The sequence below is a fragment of the Anopheles coluzzii genome, chromosome 3, assembly GCF_943734685.1.
Source record: "Anopheles coluzzii chromosome 3, AcolN3, whole genome shotgun sequence".
Classification (NCBI taxonomy): domain Eukaryota; kingdom Metazoa; phylum Arthropoda; class Insecta; order Diptera; family Culicidae; genus Anopheles; species Anopheles coluzzii.
In genome coordinates, this window is record NC_064671.1 from 65,938,927 (window position 1) to 65,961,171 (window position 22,245).

General features: G+C 45.5%; 1 protein-coding gene across 10 annotated transcripts in view; it reads left to right on the forward strand.

Annotated features, from left to right (window-relative positions):
* LOC120958923 (MOB kinase activator-like 2) overlaps positions 1-22,245 on the forward strand; it is a 111,808-nt gene that overhangs the window by 36,341 nt on the left and 53,222 nt on the right. For 3 of the 10 annotated variants that reach the window (XM_040381999.2, XM_040382001.2, XM_040382003.2), the window contains exon 2: positions 15,263-16,178. The exons of 5 other annotated variants lie outside the window; for them this stretch is intronic. In XM_040381999.2, the coding sequence (XP_040237933.1) occupies positions 15,997-16,178 (182 nt within the window). In that variant the 5' untranslated portion in view covers positions 15,263-15,996. The remainder of the gene's footprint in view (positions 1-15,262; positions 16,179-22,245) is intronic. 2 more of the 10 variants (XM_040382000.2, XM_040382002.2) reach the window with 1 other exon arrangement.

Genomic DNA, 22,245 nt, shown 5'->3' on the forward strand with positions numbered 1-22,245 from the left:
TTAACGTACTCCTCGTTATGGGGCCGTCATCTTTTTCCGTCTTTATTTATGTTAGTGAGTGTTTTTTTTTGGTTCGGTGTCCACGGATAATGTACAGGGTGGTAAAAGAACTGTTTTAAATTGTCACAAAAAATTGGCTAAAAAGGGATACATTCTATTGCTTAAACGCACCTCTCTCTCTCTGGGTGGCACAAGTGTGTGTGTGTTTGTGTGTTGGCAGTGGTGGTTGAACGACCGATTTAGCAGCACCAGCACAGTCGCGCCGTGAAACAATAATAATCAAAATCAAATGCGAGAATAATTCATGCAACCGAAACGCGCGTTTGCTTTGCGTTACTGTGCTGTGCTGTGCGCACGGCCGGCCAAGGGAGTAGTGCCGCGCAGCGCAAACGGTTTAAAATAAGAAAACACGCACCACGCATGGGAACGGACGGGGAAAAATCATCAAACCACCTTCTCGCTGGTCTCGCTTTGCGGGTGGGTCTGTGTTCCTTCAAGAAACAGGAACACGTAGCAGCCAACAGGCAACGGTCGGCTTCACACACCACAAAAAGATTGGATTGTGCGCGCGCGCGTGTATGGGTTTATGTTTTTATTTCCTGCACTGTACGCGTCCGTTTCGTGGGCCGGTTGCAGAAAAAAAGAGTACAGCACAGCATTATTATTATGGCGAACGACGAAAGCCAGCCACAAACGAGCTGGAACGGGGCTCGATCGATCGTGGAATAATATTTCCTTCATTTGCTCCCTGGTACGGGGCCATCACCACACGCAGATGCACGAATTTCCGTATAGGGGTATGAGAGAACATTAAAAAGAGTGGAAAAATCAAGCAATTATCTTTCAATCAGGTTTTTATTACTATTTCACGAACTAAAGTTTGATCTTTTGCGAAGAAATCTAATTCTTTCCGTTGCTTAAGAAAAAACCAAACAAAAATTTTTTTTTGAGTAATTGACAGCCTGACTGACACATGGGTGGGAGAGTAGTTATCAGATTGTCTTCAAATTGAGAAAATAGAGCTAACCATAAAATGAAAATCTGTTCCCTTTTTCACGCTGTTGCTGCTGCTGCTGCTAGTTAAAAGGGTCAAACTGTTAACACGCAAACGCCCATAAATAACGCAATAAATCCCTTTTAATCAACGTCTCTTAAAACGCTCCTCAAGTGGAGCAGGCAGGAACCAGCTGGAAGAACTTTCTCGCAATCGACTGGCTAGAGAAAGAAATCTCACCATCCCATTCTTTGTGGTGGTGGTGTGGTCAATGGGTTATAAATTAATTTTAAAAGCCATCGTTCACCCTTCTTAAGCGTCTCCCTAACGCCAACAACCAGCAAAGTGCAGGTCAAATGTCGCCAGCGCCGAATTTGATTTGGGTACATGCTTTTCATGCTATTTTAATGATAAATGGCTAGTTGTTTGTTTCGCGGCGATGAAAATGATGGTTTAAAATTATCATTAAGCAAACGCGTTTTTTTTAATGAATTCGCTTTTCTCACTACTGGCCTAAATATTCACTTCAAATTGCGGTCCTTAAAGCATGAGAGAGGTACCAAAAGAAATCAGCGCGAAGAAAGATATTCGCAAATGTGAACGCTATGCAAATGATCCTGATGCCGGGGAGATATCAATATTCATGTTATTTTTACTATAGGTTAAGCGTGAGGCTCGGAACACGTAATAGGAGCGATCTTTGCCCCCCAAAAATTCGCACACACGCACACGCTGCACCGAAAGCATCCGAAGCAACTTCCGGTGTGCGAATGTATGGATATGAGATAATAGGTGGGAATTACATAAAACCAAGCTGTTGTGGGGGCTGTCACGGCAGGGAGGAGAGCTTTTGCTAAATATGCAGAACACTCGAAGGATGCAGGCAGATGTATTTTTGGGAGGTTTTGTGGCGACTCTGCGTTTGCTTTAGTTCCTCACCAAAATACACTCACACAAAAAAGGCACAACGATAAATGATAATGAGGAAATCGGATCGAAATCTTATGGAAATTGGCGCCCCAGTATTGCGCGCGAATAACCGGCAATGTTCAACGTTCAACACTTTTTTTTCGGCGGGACGAAGATCATCTGCCGCGTGTCTGTGCATATTAAGATGCATTTAAATGTTGGTTTATTATTTATACAGACCGACCGACAGTGTGCTCGATCGATCGATGTTTTTCATGTTGTTTTGCTGTGGAAGCTATCATTTTTAATGGTTTTTATTACCTATGCAAATGGTGTCGATGGGGGTACTACTTCCATTATTAAGTAACAGTTGGATGCTCTTTTTCCGAATATGTTATAAAAGAGAGGTCATGTTTTGATGTTTTTTTTTTTTTGTTAAAGCCAATCCTCCAATCTGTAGCTTTGCAAATCTAATCAGTCATTCATATTCATATCTTGGGCAAAAAATGGAGGTCGTTGGGACGGGGCAAAACCTTTCCATATTGTTTCAATATCTAACCATCTGCCCCTTCAGTTAGCACGCTAGCAGCAGGGAAGGGAAGGTATCGAATCGGATACCGTTTGGCGGATCCTGTCTATCAGGCAAACCGGTGTGTTGCATAATTGATAGCAACTCTTTCCCTCGCTGCTGTGCAAATTGGAGGTTGGAGAAAATGATCTATCAAATATGGACGATTGCGGGAAAACTCCGGCACACAAACTGGGTCACAACATCACACTCGGTATCAGGTTTTTTTTTGCCGAGAAGTGCCCAGCAGGACAGGTAATAGAGACGTTTTGGGCATCCTTGCTACCTGGTTCTTGGAAATTAGAAGCATGGGAAGGGCTTACTACCTCGCTGGTTGGTGTGTCAATTTATTCAATTTGCTTGATAAAATTTCCACGAGAAAATTGTCATCCATTAGGGGTGAGGAGATAAGATTGCACAGCGAAGTGACGTGACAACTCCACGAATAAAAACGTCGTCGTCTGAGTCGGATAAAAAGTGTGCAATAGATCGCTCGATCCCCTTGCTCTGTGGATGGAAGTTTTCCCCAGTTGCGAGGTGGTGTGCCGTACCGGGAAGTTACATCATGTAGGAGAAAGAAATGCTCTCGCCTGGGATGCAACAACTGGACGACGACGACGACGACGATGTCGGTCTTCCAAAAAAGGACTTGCAGTCTTTCTCTGCTCCGAAGCTGAAACCAGTAGGTTGTGAAGGGTGTGGAGTGAAATTATTATGCGAGTCATACAAGTTTAATTAGATATGCTCCTCTACATGGGTTTGTGCTGAGACCGTTGTGTCTCTGTTACGCGAACCCTCTGCGAAGCAGTAACTAAAAACTTAGCTCTCCAAAACCCTCCGAACCGAGATAGAACAATTTCCTTTTTTCCCTCCTTCTGTCGAATGATTAAATCCGAAAACTAATCCAATCTAACCCGTGTTGGAAACTGTCAAACATTATTTATTTAGACAACCATTTTCCCCCGCTCCCTGCTTTGTTGAATTTCTGATCTGATTGGATTTAGCGGCTAACCTACCTGCTTGATGTCTTGGCACCATATCCCATCGCGAACGTGGAGTAAAGAACCATTGCGGCTACTCATTTGCAAAATAGTCTCCGTTCCGGTACCTTGCCCCACTCTTGGGTTGGGCAAGGGCAAAAGGGCCTTGAAGTGCTAATCAAATTAAGCATTATTGACCTCGCACACACACCCAAACTTTCTGCAATACATCGTTGGGGGGTGTAAAACTAAGCGCCTCAAATCAACTTCAGATTATGAAGGTCGATTCGTGTTGTGGTGCCTTACACCGAGGGGAAATTCGGTGTTGCGTTCGGATTGTTGGCGTGTGTCGACCTCTGGTGGCTTAATACCTTTTCTGACCCCGATGTGTCGTTGCGAGTCACACAGGGTCCCCTCGACCCCCCCTCCCCCCTTCCCGGACTCTAGGGTCATCAATAAATCATGCTTATCCCTCGTTAAGTCTCGATAATGTAGCGCTCCCGAAGGGTAGCGTTGTGTGACACGAAAGATTTTGGATTTTGTGTCGTTGGCGGTTCTGGCAGAAAGTAGTTTAGAACCGAGCTATAGCGAAAACTTTAATTTATGTAATGAGAGTGGACAGCAAGTATGTTTGGTGTTCAACCTTCTTCTTTGGGGCCTCGATCGTTCATCGTCGTCCCTCCACTAACTCCTAAATGCAGGTCACGCGAATGAGAGAAGACGCTTTCTCTCGGTCCGCTTCTTCGTGGCGCCGGGTTTCTCTCCATAATTTGTGATGGTGGGCAAATCATTTTCCATTTTCCCATCCAACAACCAGCGGGTGGGTGACGTTGTACCATCCCGTGACCGACCTGACCGCGGGCTTGGTGGGAGCATTTTCCATGCCGCGCTTCACTGTATAGCTCCTCCATCCCCGAGTGGCGAGGTAGTTCATCACTGTTCTGTTTTTTTTTTGTTGTTAGTTGCTTTTCGTCGTTGGGGGCTCATCTTTCCTCATCGCGTGTAATGCCATTTGTGGATCACGCGCTAATCGCGTCTGGGAATTAGAACATGAGAATTGGATCTCGGCGATACTGTGGGCCCCGCGGGGGTTTTGCTCGGTTTCTTTGCCTGGTTGTGGTAGTAATGCTTTTTTTTGTTACCACTTCTTGGTTTGGAAACGCTCAAACATCAGCTGGCTAGCAATTAATCACAAGCGATGAAGATGCGTTGAAAGGTGTCCAATAAATGGTTGTCGAGCACGGCGAAAAGAACATCATCGAACTTCGAGCCATCGAAACCTGAGTTAATCTGAGATCGCTCACGTGAGGATTGATAGTGTTTCATGGACCAACGTCAACTATTTGCTAATTGAACCTCCAACCGAGATAGAGAGAGAGGGAAAAGCGAAAGATATTCCTCACATTCTATTGTTGGCGTTTCGCTGCAACTACTCGCTCGCTTGCCATAAGATACGCTGCTTCTCATGAAAGGTTTTTCAAAGTGATGTTGCAAGCGCGACACAGGGCGTGTTGTATCGTTTGCCATTATATCACCTCGATTACACGATACACACACCTCCCCCCCCCCCCCCCCCCTTTAGTGCCAATAGTTGTTCATTGTGATCTATTTTTCCATTCGCGATCTTACTGTCCACTGTTGCGGGAAGAAATGAAGGGCCTGTTTGGTAAATGGATTCCGCTCTTTGAAAGGCTTTACATGGGTTTATATAAGTGTAACTCTCTTTGGAAAGGGGTTGTTGATGTGAATACCACCAACCGACAAATGTGCAGTGGAATCTACTTAAAAAGTGTTAAAAACAGTTAGTTAGTGTTGATGATGATGGACATAATTGGGAGTCAATTTTCATCTCCAAAATCGTACAAACCTCAACTTCACTTTGTAATAATTTACAACTCTCTCTTCAATAAGGCCATTCCGGCAACGGTTGATTGCTAATCATTTGTCTGGTGATCTTTCGAGACGCACTCGAACTCGTGGGTTCGTTCGAAACCTTAAAGAGCAGAACCACCACTTACCAACTCCCGGCAGTGAAGTTGAGTTCCATCATGCAACATTGGCCACTGTGCAACCATGCTTTCAATGTCACTAATTTACAGTCATACGCTAAGCAAGCGGGCAAACATTTCCAAACTCATGTCGACTTACCTTTCGTATCCCTCCAAAACCTTTACGCTCTTCAAGTCAGTCGTTAGTAGGCTCGTCCAAACATCAACTTGGCAAGATCTGTTTGTTGGTCTTCTACGTTCACAGAAAACAATTACCAGGCCAGCTAAATGTGCGGGGAGTAGTTTTCGCGGTCATCCCAAATGATGTCTGTGGAGCTTTTTGGTGTAGAGGAAGGCGGTGGTCATTGCTTTTCCGTTTCCAGTGGACACTCAATCCCACTCCCTCCGGTGGAGTTTAACCCAGTTAGGGTATTGCCTTTCAAAAAAGGCCAAACTCCTCCATTCCTCATCGCGATCGCAAGAAACCATGATTTCGTGTGGTTTGGATTGGAAGTTTGTTGTTTTACCGTTCACCACAATTGAACACTAGAGAGCCCTCCAGGGAAGGAGCACTCTGAACACTCTGGTCTGACAAATGTGTTGGCTGTTCGGTAGTAGACTTTGGAAGAAGATATTGGAAGTTGAGCTCTGGTTGTCTGATCTTCGAGTCACCGGTAGTTGCCATACAATTGAGAGACTAGTCGTGCAAGATCGGCTGCTCGAATTAAGCGCCCGTTGCCTGCACCATCGCGTACCTTACGAATGGTTTCCAAGGTTTTGTTTTCTGTGCCTACTTGGGGGGAGGTGGGTTGGCAACTTTGGAGTCGCTTTCAGGTTCCATAATCGAATTAAACTGGAACGAATCGAACGCGACGGCCTGCACACCGCGCATTTGGAGATCATTGTTGATGTAACTGTGTTTTCCAATTATTCTTCCAACTGCAAATCACGAGAGATTGTTGCTTTTTGAAATTTGTGTTACATTTCCTAATGCTCTTGCGAACACTGTGTGACGTTAGCAATAGGAAAACGAATCTTGATTAGTTGTAATTGATCAACCGCAGATCGGCTTCATTATATACTTCCGAGACACGAACAACACAAACTGAATTGCAGAAAATCACGACCTACATCACGAGCGGCGCTGTGGCGTTCAATCTATAAATTGTGCTACGATTTTTTCTTTTTGTAGATTTTGAACTAAAATTTCAAGAAACTCCAAATTACAACCAGCAGATTCGATGTGGTTTTGTCTTGCTTTTTGCTACGGGACTCGCACGGGACTTCCCCTTGACGCTTCGGAATGGTTTATCTTGTCGATCGCGTTCTCATCCGACTGTTGACTGTTTTTGGAGGATCGCTAACTCCAAAAAACCGGTTTGCACTCGAAAGCTTCCACACACTGCAGCAGCAGCAGCAGCATTGCCCGGAGGCCTGAGGATGGCGCCTGCTTCCAAAAATAAACCAACCCAACTGCCCTTTTCGGTTGGGTGCTATTAGAGGATGCTGTGCAATTTGGAGAGGAGGAATAAATTCTTTCGAGTTGATTCCTTTGAGTCAAAGTTTCAAAGGTGGGCACAAATTACACTAAATCATTCCAAATAATCTTCCTGCGGGTGTGTGCAGCACAAGTCACTCGCAAGAAGAGGGCAGAACCAAAACCATTAAGCAGCAGTATAAAGTGCAACCCGCCAAACAATCACGCGTGGTCAAGTTTATGTTCTGCAGGTTTCTGCCACCAACGAACAAAAAAGCGGCTCCGGCAAGATGCTGATTCATAATAGTGGGCCGGTTTTGTGTTCTGTAACTTCTTTTCACGCTCCTTCGATGGTTCCATTTTGCGTCTCGCAGAGATGTGTAATGGTCCGAATTTTTGGCAGTGGATCACGCGGAGTAACGTGCGCTCTTGGGCCTCAAACATCAATCATTTGGTGAAGAATTGATTCTCGGTAAACACAAGCGGAGACATGATGATGGAACAGACGTTTGTTGTGAGCCGGATGTGTGTCTGGAGGAAGAGGAACGGAATAAGGAGGACCGAAAGACAAAATGGTTTCATTTTCATCGGAATGTTTGATGGATGAAAAGGAATAGCCCTAAGATGGAACCTTTTAGTTGGGCAGTCATATTTTCTGTTGGATTCAGGATGTTTCTCTCTCTGTCACTTGAACACAACTCAAAATCTTGACCGAGAGTTCACGATAGAGCTTTCGTAGCACCAAGCTCTGTACGTGTTGTTGAACCACTCTTGTGTAGCCGAGTTTCAGTCTGAGTTGTGTCTGGTCTGACAAGAGCTTGGCGTTAATCATGGTTCAATGTCGTCGTATGCAAAAAAAGACCCTCACAGTTTTTAGGCACGACACAACAGCAAGCTCGAGCCTTACGCAACTCGTCACGGCAACAGCAGACACAGTTTGTTTAATGGCATAACGATATTCGCTTAACAGCAGCTGTTTAACTAGCCCTTCCAACAACGTCAGCAGCGGGATCCCTCACTATATCCTTGAAGTGAAGCAGTATGTGTGTGTGTGCATGTCTGTGTTTAGGAGCTTTTAATTACTGCATCACGTGTCATGTGGTGGCATCACGACCACAACAAACACACCAACACAAAAAAGCTAATAACCTGACAAGAACACACAAACTGAGGGTAGAAAAAAAACAAAATCATCATGATGCGCCATCTCTAGAAGTGCGCCTACTTTTCCATAAGGGTAATTATGGCTACCACTAGAGGCGAGGTGTGTTGTTTTTGCGCTAGACTTTTTTTACCTCGCGAGGATTTATGAGCGTGAGAGAATTGCTGGAAAATTACGTGAGTCGACGCTGAACTAACGGAGTGGCGTGCCTTCGGGTTTAGGCTTCTCTCGAGGCTGCGCTACCGCCGTCTAGTTTGTTTGCTTCGTGGCCTTACCGGCAGACGCACAAAAGAGGGCTTGGCTTTCACGCGTACGACACGTTAACCTTGAGAGAGCCTCGAGGTGTGTGTGTGTGTGTGTGTTGTGACAGTGTCCGCCCGTTGTGTCCGTCAGCAATTTAATTACACTTTGCGTTGCTGTGCGGAAAGGTCTGCGGGTCATTACCGATTGGGATAGTGATGGAAAGTGAAATTCATAATTGAAAATTTGCGGATAATGTAATCAACGAACATATTATGTGTTTGCGAGGAGAATACCACGTTACACATCAGCTCGTAAGGAAAGTGAGTGGAGTTGTCTGTGACTGTGAGTTGTCTGTGACTCATTGAGATGTATGTACCAACACGAGTCACACATTTATCTCTGACCTCTCTGGATCATCTTGTTGGTCGATGTGGTGCTGTATTCAAATGGTGTGTACCTCTCATAATTGCGCGCGTAAGAGCAGGGGGGAGAAGTACTACGGAGGTGCACAACAAACGATCACGTTTTCGTCAACAAGATCTGCTCCAGATTAGACGCCAGGCCAGCTTTAGTCATAGGTGAAAGGGAAACCAAATGGGGGTTTCGTAGAAGGTAGACCAACACAAGCTGTATCGCTGTATCTGTATGTCCCACCGCTGCCGATACTGGTCACGGTGAAGATGCCGATCGTGACGGTTAGTGTCTATTCGCCGTGCCATAGCTTAGGACATGGTAAAGGCATCAGCATCAAAAGCATCCTAGCGATATCTGAGAAGTGTCTGCAAAGAATCGTGGCAACATATCTCGTCTTCTCGGACGTGTGTTAAGCCACGAAAGCGACTGCTGCTGGAATACAATGTGGAGTCCCCTGCTGTGCAGATCTCTTGGGTTCCATTGTCTGGTTCGGGTGTTTCTTCGTCTTCTGCTCAAAGGGGCAATTAATCAGCCTTCACGTTGCCCCCGTCCGGTTGCTTGACGTTTGATGTACAGTGTGTATCACAAACAACGGCGGGATCTGAAGAGGTACTCAGGAGGGAGACACGATGTACGATTGTTTTAGAGGGCTCTGATGATCCACAGCCGCTGTGGGGAATAACCACATGAATTGGCCCACACTTCTAGACACAATGTCCAGCAACACGGGCAAAGGAGATTCAGTGTCTACAAAAGCGTGAGGGTAGATTTCTTAACTTCCTGGACAACACAGCAGCGCGATCGTTCACCGCTGGGACTACCATCTCTTGGACGCCAACAATTCCAGCTCCAATCGCAAACGGTCGTCGTGTCCCCCAGTTTGCCGTCGAAGCAGTACGTTCTTCGCCTACACTAGAGCGTCCCAATGCCCTCCACTCTTCTGAAGCTCTCCAGCGACTTCATGTAATCACCTACACTCTCACTTTTACTTCTTGTTTTACGAATCGCCATGGTAACGCAGCTGTGACCGGTACTCTACTGCTGCATACAATAGCACACTAAGTCTCTAGTTAGTAGTTGCTCTTTCGTTATGGCAAGGTACGACGCTCTTTGTCCGGTTCGTAAATGACTTCCTCGTTGGTGCGGCTACCGGGGCCGGGTAACTTCCCTTTTTCGGTCGCCTTTGCACACCGGGTGGGGCGCAATGACCATTTGTAATTGTACTTTATGTACTTGCATGATCGTATATGAGGAATACGAAAGATCTATGGTGATCATACGATTGGCAAGAAAACAAAACAGTCTACCGGATGGTCGGTCTTTGCCTGTGCTGACGTCACTGTAGCACTTCCAACATCCGTAATAAACGGACAGTGAGTTGTGCTTTTTCCTTTGTGTGTGTGTGTGTGTGTGTTTTTGTATGGTCCATTGGATAGATCAATAGCGGTCAAGAATGGGCAACAGTACTGTAGTTCTAAGGTTGTACAATGACTTTATGGGCTTTACGCATTTGGTGGAATTTCCCCCCAAAAGAAAAGCTGCCATGTTGGAATTCCTCCTAAAACCGGGCATAAGCAATTGAGTTCCAATTTTCAGATGTTATGATGGCGTTCATTTAGTAAGGTGAGCTCTCCCAATTTCCTCCCAGTCAATGTGTCTGAATCGCATCAGATTTTCCACGGATCTAGAGTAATCCTCGAAACGGGAGCGGGAGAAGTGCAGTTAATGTTCCCATGAAATCAGCATCAATGCCTCGAACGAATCCCGGGGGGGGGGGGGGGGGGGGGGGTATACAGCAAACAATGTCTGGAACTGTGGGCCCATGTTTAGGCACTAGCCTGACGTTCGAAGGTGTTGTATTGCTGGGTACCTTTAGGTGAGGTTAAAATCAAAGCCACGCGCAATTCTGTAAACGGATTTGTTCCATCATCCGTCCAGTCTCCGGGAACAGCACGGTGTATTGTGCGCTCTGCTGCTGCTACTGATGATGTTGAAATCGCTGTTCTGGAGCAAATAGGATTACACGGCGTCGGAATGAAACCGGGCCAACAGCAACAATGTTGTTTGCATTTAGATATGTGTGTTGTACGTACGTTATGTTTGAAAGCACTCAGAACAAATCAAACATTTGCCGAGTAGATAAAGGTGTGGGATGTGGAATTCTTCGTAATGATTGTGGGGAGCTTCCGCTGTCGTGTACTTCACGGAAACTGTGGAAGCGTTAGAAAGGAAAAACACACATGCACATCTGCCGGGCTTGTTGCTGCTTCTTGGAAAACTCTTCTCCAGGCCAATATTACACGGTGTGTAATCGCTCGTGGAAGCATAACATTATTTCCTACTTGCGATTGCGATCAGTCTGAAGGTTTTTCCGCAACACGCGGGCACTGTCGCCAGTTTTTAACGCGCGCGTACAATGTTGGTAAAACCGTTTCGTTTCGCCATGGCAGTGTCGTGGCGTTGCAAAATTGGCGTAACAAACTTACCCTCCCTAAAGTGGAGCTCACTCTCTGTGTCGGCTCCGGTTGACCTCGAGGAACTGATCTAAAATCCCCGCTGCTGCTAGTGTGTTACTAATATTGACCTAGAAAACAAGCGTTTCCGAATTTTCTTTATTGTACATACAAAAATGCCCCAAATATCGACGTTTCTGATTGTCATTGTAAATTGTAAATTGTTTATGGCTTCCACAATAGAGCATGAAGTAAAAATCAGCGACTCCAAAAATTTGACATACAGTCCATCGCCTCGAAAATTTCACACGCACAATAAAAGCATGTGGCGTTTGATTTCAAACGTTTTCAAAACAGGAACACTCCTGTACCGATCGAATGGCGATATATATGTTGTTTTTGCGATTTTTTTCCTTACATTTGCTGACCATGTGCTGCACCGCGGCTGTTCCGTTCCGTTGCCGATGCCGAATTAGGGACGGTTTATTTTGCCGCAACCACGCTTTGTAAACATTTCCTTTTCCCCAAATAATGGTCATTTTTCGCACGAACCGAAGAGAAACGGTGAATATACATTTTTTGTAGATGGTGTGGTTGTTGTTGTTGCTAAAGAGGATAAATACAAATTCTACTTTGGTGTGCTTTGTTGGGTTTGTTTGTGATAGTAAATGTGGTGAATTTTCGACAAACATTACTTTGTTTGAGCCGATCGGTTTTGTGTAGTGAAGAAAAACAAATAAAATTGTCATTTCTTACATCTGCAAACTACCTCGCAGGTCACTTCAGGTTGTTTTAAACTTTTTTACATCTTGAAACGGAAGGCAAAGGGATTTAGAGTTGTCCGACCCTTTTGTCCATCGTTCTATACTGTGCACCGAACAGTCAGAAGCACCTTCAAACTATATTTCAAGTTATACCAGACTGTTTTCTACTATCTTCTTATCAATTTCAAACTATGGATATGTTTACACTTTTGCATTTCCCAACAGATGGCGCTGTTTTATGTTTGAGTTAGTATCATAGAATATTCAAGGTGACAGATGCATTCAATTATGAACAGTTTCCTCCAGATTTGTTCAGTCCCTTCTCTTTGCTCAACATTTAAATGGTTTGACCACATTCTCAAGGGTGAGACACACGTGTGGTGTGGTATCTTATCATCTTACAATCGAAACTGAAACAATAGAGCACCTTTTATGCGTACACTGAGTTTTTGCCGGTTGACGGCCCACCAGACGGCGTTTTGTTGTCACACACACAGTAAAATGGTTCCACACGGGCGGGTGATGGTGGCAGTTGTAGGACTTCCATTTCGGTGGCCACCGGGAATAAAACAACCCCCCCCGAAATGAGCGTGAGCGCCTTGAGAAAACGCACAATTAAAACCATTCTTTTGGCCCTTTGCCTGTGAGCGCGTGCGAAGATCTCTCCCCTCCTCGATGAGGAAGTTGGAGATATTTCAATTTGGTGGAGGTTTCAAGTGTCGCATTTTGACATCGCCTTTTGGGGGCGTGCTGTGTGTGTGTATGTGTTGAAACGCAACGATAAACACAAGCAGCAGCAGCACTTGTTTTGCACGTGACATTGTACCATTAGAAGGAAAAGCCACTGCGGGGGGACAGGGGAAGTACTTGGAGAGAGGAGATGTGGTATATGTTTCTGGTAGTAGCTCTCTCTCTCCTTCTCATCTGATACGGGAAGCAAGGTTGCTCTGTGACAGATGCAGATATGAACGCAAGCTCTCAAGTAACTTACGCAAAGTAGCGTAACGATCGTAAAGAGTCTTGGTCGTTTGGCGTGACATTGTGGTTAGGCTTTGTTTCACAGGAGTCCCCCCCGCAACCACATCCAGCCGACACGAAAGCAGCGCACTGTTGTTTGCGGTTGAAATGTCGGACCGACAGACCAGCGTCACGTCGCCCCTTCGGGTTCGGTTGCTCGAATTTCGTTGCCATGAAACGGTTCTATTGTTTTCTTAAGAGCGGGGCAGATTATGAAGTGTGAGACAACAGGAAGAAGGCACAAGGGCTTCCCGTTGCCACCCGCATGTTGTGCCGACCCCAAAAATAAGTCAGAAATCATTCCTTGGATTCGTTGACAGATTGGATTAAACACGCGCTTTGTGAGACGAGAAAGGATTACTATCCCCTTCAGCTCGCTTTGTTTTCTCAAGTGGCTGCTTTGCTTTGCTTTGTGGATGAGTGCGTGAGTTTAGCATGAAAATTTAGGCTCCCCCAAAAAATGAGGACAGAGATTAGTACGGCATATAATAAGTTAAATGTTCAGCTGTGTGTCTTTTGAATGGTTTAAGCCGGTTTTGCAAGTAGACCATCACGCGCAAAGCAAAGCTTCATGAGAATGTTTTCATTCGAAAAGTCATTGCTTTTACTTGCACACTTATGCAATCAGATCAAACGAAGGCTGCTCTCCTTGCTCGATGCACGAAAGGAAAGGCTTCCCATTTTGAAAGTGAAAACAAACAGCACAACAAAAGCACTCTTCCTTCAACGGTGCGCGCATATTATGTTGCAATCTCATTCTCCTCCCCACTTTCGATCGATGCAAAGGCCGTTTTGCATGGTAAAAGTGCTATTCGCTGCGTTTCTCCTCTTGTGAAGCACTGCTTCGTGACATACAGTGCAAAACAGTGATGGAAAATGGTTCCTTAGTAGAACAACGCTTTTAAATCGCCTCTCGTCCCCGTGCCTCCGTCACTTTAGGTGAGGTCGCGTATGGCTAAATGGGGGAAGGGAAACCAATTTACGTTCAATACACTTGGAGCCAAAGGACGGCAAACTCGCGAAGGATATAAAATGTAAAACAATGTATGGGGGAAGGTAGGTGCAATTTTGTAAGTGCGAAAGTGTGTCTTTCGGACCGGGGGCGACTGCGTAACAATCGATAAAAAGTGCTCTGCCCCGCTGCTGCATCGCAGCACCGCCGGTTCTGATGGGGACGGAGATAAGTGGCGTAAAGCCAGCTCTCCCTCTCGTACGTCAAACGTCTTGCTTCGTCTTTAGGAAGACGTGGAAACATCACCGTGTGGTGTGCAACCGGGATGATGTGTGTCATATCCAAGCCGTAGGTGAAACTGCAACTCAAACCAAAACAATAGACGCGCCTGCCAGATTGTGTTGGTGGTCACCGCCCTCCCAGCCCCGGTGCAAGACGTAAAATGCGATGAGTTAAGAAACGATAAACTGCATTGAATGGAAATAATGCGTTGTTGTGGCGGGGGCTATCACTATCTCACTCTCTCGGCAGTTACAGTGATATGGGGTGTGATATAATTTGCCATTTAATTTCTCATTTTTTGTTCCTACCGCGTGTACCATAGCTTTATCCAAATCCAAGTTTCATTCATTTTTACGAATAATTGTAAAGACTCCTTCAGCACGCACACACACACACGTGGCTCTCTGGGAATTGGAAAGTGATGGAGAAACGTACAATTGAACGCGCGTTTTCGATAGTGTTTTTGTCGGTGTTTTTACTACTTCTCTGCGTTTTTCACCTTTGTTATCGTTTCTATTCTCTAGTGTTTGTTGTTTTGTTTGCGTGCTCTGTACGTTTTTGCCTTTAATTGTTCGCTTTGCATCCTATTTTCACTTTCGTTCCCCCCCTGGACAGCTTTTAATGTGGTTTTTGTGTGTGTGTGTTTCTTTTGTTTTCTATTGTCTTTATTATACATATATGGTAGTTGGAAGTTGGTTTAAGGAAAAAAGTGCAAGTGAAAAATGATTAAAATCAAATAGAACTACAAAAAAAACTCAATAATTATTATAAAATTGTACAAAAAAAGATACAAAAAAGTGAGAAATGTGAAGGTGATAGTAATTAAGAAGTGAAGAGAAGAGAAAAGAAAAAAAAGTCTGAATGAAAATAAAAAAACCAACACGTGCCGCTCAACACAATCCGTCGTTCCTTGGCAAAACAAAAACCAACAAAAACTCAAATCAAAACAAGACAAAACAAAACTTTTTCAAAGTGCAATTTCCGTACGCGTTCTGTTCTCATTTCCTTTGCGATAAATTAGTAATCATCTTTCCTTTGTTTTTTCAACTATAACCACAGCAGCACCCTCAGCAACAGTTCCGTGAGTGATCGTGCAAGAGAAGAAGAAGAAAAAGAAGAAAAGTATAAATCAATTGAATCCAAGAGTGAAAGTGGGGTGAAAATAAGCAAAAGAAAGCAAAAGAAATTGAAAAAGAAATCTTCACCCATCGCTCGCTTGATCGTATCGTAGTAGTCAACGCGAAAACCAGGATGAAGGCAGGAAACCCTCCCCGTGTGTCGTCGTAGTGGTGGTTGTGTGATAAGTGTTGTAGTTCTTTCTGTTTGTTGTAGAGGAGGGCGTTTTTTTTAAAGTATTTGTTTTGCTGCTCATGTGCTTTGTTTTAACACACCATCATATCCCCCCTTTTATCCACCTACAACCTTCCCTTCCCGACACGTTTTGATCTGCGAGACAACAGCGCGCGAACATCGTGCGGGGCGCATCCTTGCAGCAGATTGGTTGTGTTTGTGAAAGTTTTAAATGAAATAGAAAGAAAAGTTTCCTCACCAAAACGTTACGCGTGACGTGTGACGGCTGCTAGTACAAGTAGCCGAGGAGCTGTGCTTCCTTCTGTGTCTGTCTCGACCCACCGTCTCGCCTGTCGTTCCCGGATCCTATCATTTAAAGGGTTGTGCGTGGCTGTTTGTGCGCGCGCGTGCGGGTGGGACGCGTTGGCGACAAGGGGGCAAGGACGACAACGCTGGAGGATACGCTCTTCCGGTTGAGCAAGTTGCGCGAACGTTTGAAGGCGATGCTTCGCTCACCGGCACATCTGATCGGACATGGGCCGGGAGCGGGCGGTGGTGGCGTGGTGGGACTGCACAGCCACGCTTCGTCGCCGCCCCACGCCCGGCCGTCGCTGTTCGATTCCTGTCACAGGAAAATCCGGCTCATCGGTGGCGGCCCGGTCGCATTTCTCGGCGGTTTAGTAGCGTAAGTATTGTGTAGGCGACGAACCCTACATGACGTGATCAACGCATGTCAAGCTGATGATGATGATGTTGTTAGTTTAAGGTTGCTAAAAAAAAGCGATATTGATCGATTCGAAAGGGCGAGAAACTATTAACACACTTTCCATGGATTATGGTGCAGAAATTGTTAAAGCCCAGATGAGCTGCGCTTGAGCTCTGCTTCAGGTTTTTTGAGGCCTTGTTTATGAGACTGAAAAAAAGACAATTTTCCACGCTCCGGTAGATTATGCGCCTCTTCTCTCCGAGTTTTTTGTATATACTTCTTTCCCTTCCATTCGGGCGCGCAAAACAATCTCACGATCTACATTCTTCGACCTGTGGAGTTGTTTGTTTTTTCAGCATTCCCGGTAAATTGTAGCACAATTTTCCCCCATCCGTTATGGAACGATAGAACTCAAACCTTTCTTGAATGGTGTAAAATATGTGTTTGTTATTTTACACTCACAGAACAAAAAAATCTGTCTCTCGAATTGAAGTGATCGTTGGAGTTTGCGCTGGAAGTTATCCCATTCCGTCTGTTCCGTCTGTGTGTTAAACTTTCCCTTTGCAAGCTTCACAAATTGAAAAGTAAAAAAGAAGGCGAAGAAAACGGCACAACCATTTGTTGTGGGAAGTGTTTTACGGTTGAGAGACTCACTCGCTGCTTTGGGGATTGAGCACCGATGCTCGATAATCTTTTGCCGCTTCGAAGCTGCAGTAGCAGCAGCTGTGCTGTGTCTGGTGTGGAACGGTTGCGCGCATCATCGTAATGTCATTTTCCACCCGCAAAACTCCCCCCCACTGACTAGAGGAAGAAGCACGAGACCTTTCCAAGTGTCCCGATTTTTCTCGCCGTGTGCTGTAAGGTCCGCTACTTGGAGAAACTCGTCGGGTAAAGCAAGGGCAGCTGTGTGTGTATGTAACGTGCCTGCGGTCTGCAATGAGCTGAATTTTCCCAGTGGAAATTTTCCCCCGAATCTGGGGGGAGGGTTAGCCGCTGGTCCCGTTACGTGGTGTCGGTGGAAAAGGCACATCAAAGGAGAAAGACACAACTGTGTGCAGTCTCCGCCGCCGCCGACCGACGTTTCGGTTCGGCTGGAACGGGCAGCTGACAAATGGACAGCAAGCAAAGCAGCTTTTCGTCGAGCATGACGGATTCGGATTGTTGCTGCTGCAAAGCGGTAGGGAAATGTTTTTCCTGGAATACATTTTTCACCTTCACACACTTTACGAAACAAATGAAATTCTGTGATTTGGCCGACCAATTCGATCCACCTTTTGTTAAGCGGAATGTATGAACAATAGAAGCTGCTTATTAATTTGAATTTATTTAACTTCATTTTCATATCATATTCTACAATACTGTATTATTCCTGCCCCATTTATCTTCCCAACGAAATATGTAATAATATTGTCTTACTATCCCTAAAAACCGTTTGATCTTGCGAACGTGTCTGGTCCATCCAGACGGTCTACTTCAGAACGTTCAACCCGAGCACAATAATAAAGCGACCATAAAATCCCATTTCTCAGTCCGGTTTGGCTCACGGATTCAACTTCCATTTCTTGCTGACGCGGCAGTTTTTTCACACAAACATTCACATACACAGTTGTATCGATTCTTTGCACGTCCGATCGATGATGGGAGCGCATCAGATTGCAATAATGGTTAGTATGTTTTTGTGTTATTATAGCTATTGCAAGAGATGTTTCCCTCTGCGCTAAAAGAGACCGCGTGAGAAAATCGTATTCGAGATCGGTCTGCACGGATGGGAGGAAAGTTCTGAAAAATAAGCCACAACGAAGAGGGAATTCGGTAGAACGATGGCGTTCCCATGAAAACGAAAGTTCTCAGGCTTTTCAGCGCATCTTCAGTTCGTTGCAAAATCACAGCTCATATTCCTCATGGCGTCGCAGTATGAACACCACAAATAAGAGTCCAGCAAGCACTGCAACACCTTGCACGATGTACACCACAAACTTGGGAACGGCGATGACTACGTTTTTCGTGTAGTGCAAGTGCAACTTCTTGCGACGAACCGATTCCATGCTTTTAGCGCCCAACGATTGATCGAACATCGGTGTGTTGCAGTGCATCCGCTTTTCGAAGTACCGATCGAAAATGGCACAATCGCACGCAGTGTCCTTGTGGATGGGTGACGCCGAAGATGCGTTCAACCGTAAGAATCGGTAGTGCTTAAGCAGCATCTGTAGAGAACGCTCTACTTCCGATGCGTTTTGATCGCGCGATACGAACAGCCAGTACCGTTCGACGTAACGCTCCTGGTGCAGCATGTTGTTGCACATCTGCACGAACAGTAACCGTGAGGCATGGCCCCAGACCTCGTAGCCCACCTGCTCGACGTTACACTTTTCGCTCATATCCGGGCTCATCTTTAGCTGAACTTGGCAGCAACGGCTATTGTCCTGGTAGGATTGTACCAGATCCACGTAGTACACCACGCTCACATTCTGACACCGCAGTGTCAGCTGAAGCCGGGTACGATTTGCACATCGTACCACAAGATCGATACACCGCCAGTCTATGCCGCCGATCCGGAAGAATGTATCCGGCGGATAGCCCTTCTCATGGTGCGGTTCGTAGTCGACTGGGTATAGGTACCACTCGTTGTTGGTGCTGTTACTTATCGTTTCATCATAGTTGTCGCACATCTCATGTATGGAGGTCCTATTGGTGGGAGGCTCTGTACATCTGCCGGGATATTCGTGTGCAGCTGCGATGTGACAGAGAAAGAGCGAGTAGTACAACAAAAGCAAGATCATTATCACGACGACTACACCTCATGTAGCCTTTATGGTAGTGCACTTTAAACCAAACTGATGCCAGTGAAGCTTGAAATCAACTGAATCGAAGTGTGATAAGCGCTGTAAGATCATTTAGAACTCAACCAATCAATAACGATTTCAACATTTCAACATCGTCTGTTAATGATAATGGAGAACTAGTCTGGAAAAGAAAGGAACGTGCGCTTGAACCTCAAAAGCAAGGTGGGACAGGTGTATTCCAATTCTTTGAATATCCAATTTCATATGATTCTTGTCATCGATTGATTGAATCCACGTCTCTGCTTCATTAAATATTAATTCCAATGTCGATTGCCTATATTCTTCTGGATCTATCTGTCATATGTCGAGGTACAACATCATGCTAATCGCTTTCTTTCTTTCTTTTTTTTGCCTTCTACTTACAGGTAAGTGTTCAACCGAAAACAACAACCGTAACATTGGGAAATTGGCAGCACCTTAAGTGACTGTTTCTGGAAGTAACGCTCTCGGGTGACGCTATACCAACAGCGTGTGCTCTAGGTAGCACTAGTAAGTGATTACCATAGCTGTCCGTCGGGCGGCTTCTACTGGTACTACAGGTGTCTGCTTTTCCGGGACAAGAGAAACTCGTTTCTGCTATCGAAACCTTCAATTAAAGGTGTGCCACTGGTCTCCCTCCCCAGAGTAGCTTGCCGATCAGACCGACCGCTATATCTAACTGCAACGACTTAAGCTTCATTTACAAAACTGTCACATGTGTTTTCACATGCAGTTTGTGTGTGTTACCTGATCCGCGTGGTGGGTGGTGGTGTGCTGTTCCGGGTGTTTGCGGTGATCATGATCTCGTTCGTTCGTTCATTCTAGAGCCCTCCCCAGCACTAGAGTGCCGAGAGATATTCGAGTTCCTCTGCAAGTGCGTGCTTCGCTGATTTGTGATCGCGTGCGCGCGGCAAGTTCCACGAGCGGACAAGAACCTTGCCTCCTTCTCATCAGCGCTCGAAAAAACCGGAAAGTCAGTGTTCCATCCAGCTGAGCACAATGTCAACCGGACAAACCAGCCAGCCGGGAGAGATCGGGTATTGTTTTTCGCGCTGTTGTCCCGCGTCTGTGTTTGCAACTAGGGCAAATCCCAAAGAAACGCAACACGAACGTGTACGGACAGGAGTCACGTTCTACAGTGTGGGCTAATGGAGTTGGAGCCGTCGTAGCATAACGTACTACTAGACGAGAAACGGGGCATGGTCGACAACTATTTCTATCCGGAACAAGGCAAAACGTGCCCTTTATACTATGGGAGGGACAACCACAATGCTTGGTGGATTTGTTTATTGCCGCCAATACCACTTTCAAACCTTTAAAGTAGAACTAGGCGCGCACAGCGTCTGTTTTCCAACGCGTTTCCATTCTCTTTGACAGAAAGTCAGTCTCCCTTTAATGTCCCACAACAATGCGCTTGGTGGGTAAGAAAGATGGCATGTGTATGCCATACCCTAGGAAAGAATTGCGCGCGTGAAGGTTAATTATTTTGTTTACCACAACTAGAACGGCACCACTTCCCGCGGGGGAGAAACGCGCGTGCATCATCGGCCTGGAACCACCACCATCCGTGATTGTGTGTTCCGTCTGAGAGGATTTAGCACTAAGCAAAACAGATGGGGAACAACTGTCTTTGTCGTCGACGTCGTCGTTCCTTCCGCGATGCAGATCACTCGGTTGGTGGCGCGTGGCCATAAAAGCGGGAAAGCTTTGTGTACGTCACCGACAACGCTGCATTGAAAAGAACGATTATAATTGCAATTACATTTGTTTTTCATCTTCTTATTTTTTGTAGATTGGATTATAATTTTGGCCACACACAATGCGACATAGGCCCCTCTGTTTTTCGGTGCAATTTTTCCCTTTGCCTAATTGGCATTATTCATTTGTTAAATTATTAAAACGGTACTTTCAAAAACAAGACGCACAACCATCTCCACAGGCTACAAAAGCCTCGTGGTCATCGTCGTCGGTGTGTTGAATTAATTGCACCCTTAAAAGCGCCGATGCCACTAATGAATCACAATTGTTGTGTTGTCCTTGGGTCGTCGCTTGGTGCTGCTACCTAATGCAATACGGTTCCGGGAGAGAAATGCATTTGGATACAAAACGAACCACCCCACAATGGCCTCTTCCGGGGAGGAAAAGAGTGGGAGAAAATCTGCATTATGAATTATCTGCACCCCTAGAAAGCTCTAGTGTAAAGAGGAGAGCTTCTGTGCTCTTGTCCGGTTGTTTCTGCACACACGACGGTCATCGTGGATAGAGATTACGCGAACACTCAGTGTTGTTTTTCCTCCGCGCGCGCGCGCCTGTGTTTGCATAATGCCTCGGCGCGCATGTATTCGAAGCGAAGTTGGTTGTTTGCAGTATGCCAACTCACTGCCGCCCTGACTGTAAGGAGAAAAGGAAGGAGCGAAGCTTCTTATAAATTTGCAAACTCACACACACACAGCGGGGGAAGGTCGCGCAACTGCTGCACTTTTCCAGCCAGCCCGTGCACGGTGACGGAAGCTATGTGTTATGGTTTGACCGCACGTGCTACGCTTTCCTTGGTGTGTGCCATAGCCCTGCGGGAAGATATTGGTAGTATACACTCGCCTGTGGTCCGCTGCGCAATGGTCACGAAGATTCGTTTTCTTTTTACCAAAAAAATCATTTAGAAAAAGGCTCTTAGACCAAGGGAACGACGGAAGGAAAAGTGTTTTGCTGCTTTGTTGTTGACGTGCAATGCTTTGTTGTTGACGTCTATCGACGTGCTTCCGCTAACCTTCAAAGTCGGGGCGATAAAAATAATTTTTGATTTGGTTTCATTGCTTCGATACTGTATAATAGCCCTTGTTGTTTTTTGGTTTTTTAAGCGCAAAACTAGACAGATAATGTTGCACATTTCTTAGTGCAGGTTTGAGTCGCAAATGCTCTTTTCCATTCCATTTAATGGAAGCTGAATTGAATGCAGCTCCGTTTTGTTGCGCGTTTTGCATCAAAAAACGTGAGAAGTAACTCTTCAAAGGCAGCCCGAAACTGTCATAAAGCATCATCACTCGATCATATTTCGCTTTTGTCGGGAAAAATTCCAACAGAGCGCGCGCCTCATGCAAGAAAGACGACTAAAAGGGTACAAGAACAGGTAACGATGAATTGCCCCAAAAAGAAAGAAAGAAGGGAATGTCGGGTTCAAAAAACTCGCCAGAATGTTGAATGATGTAAGAGAGGGCCCGTTTTTA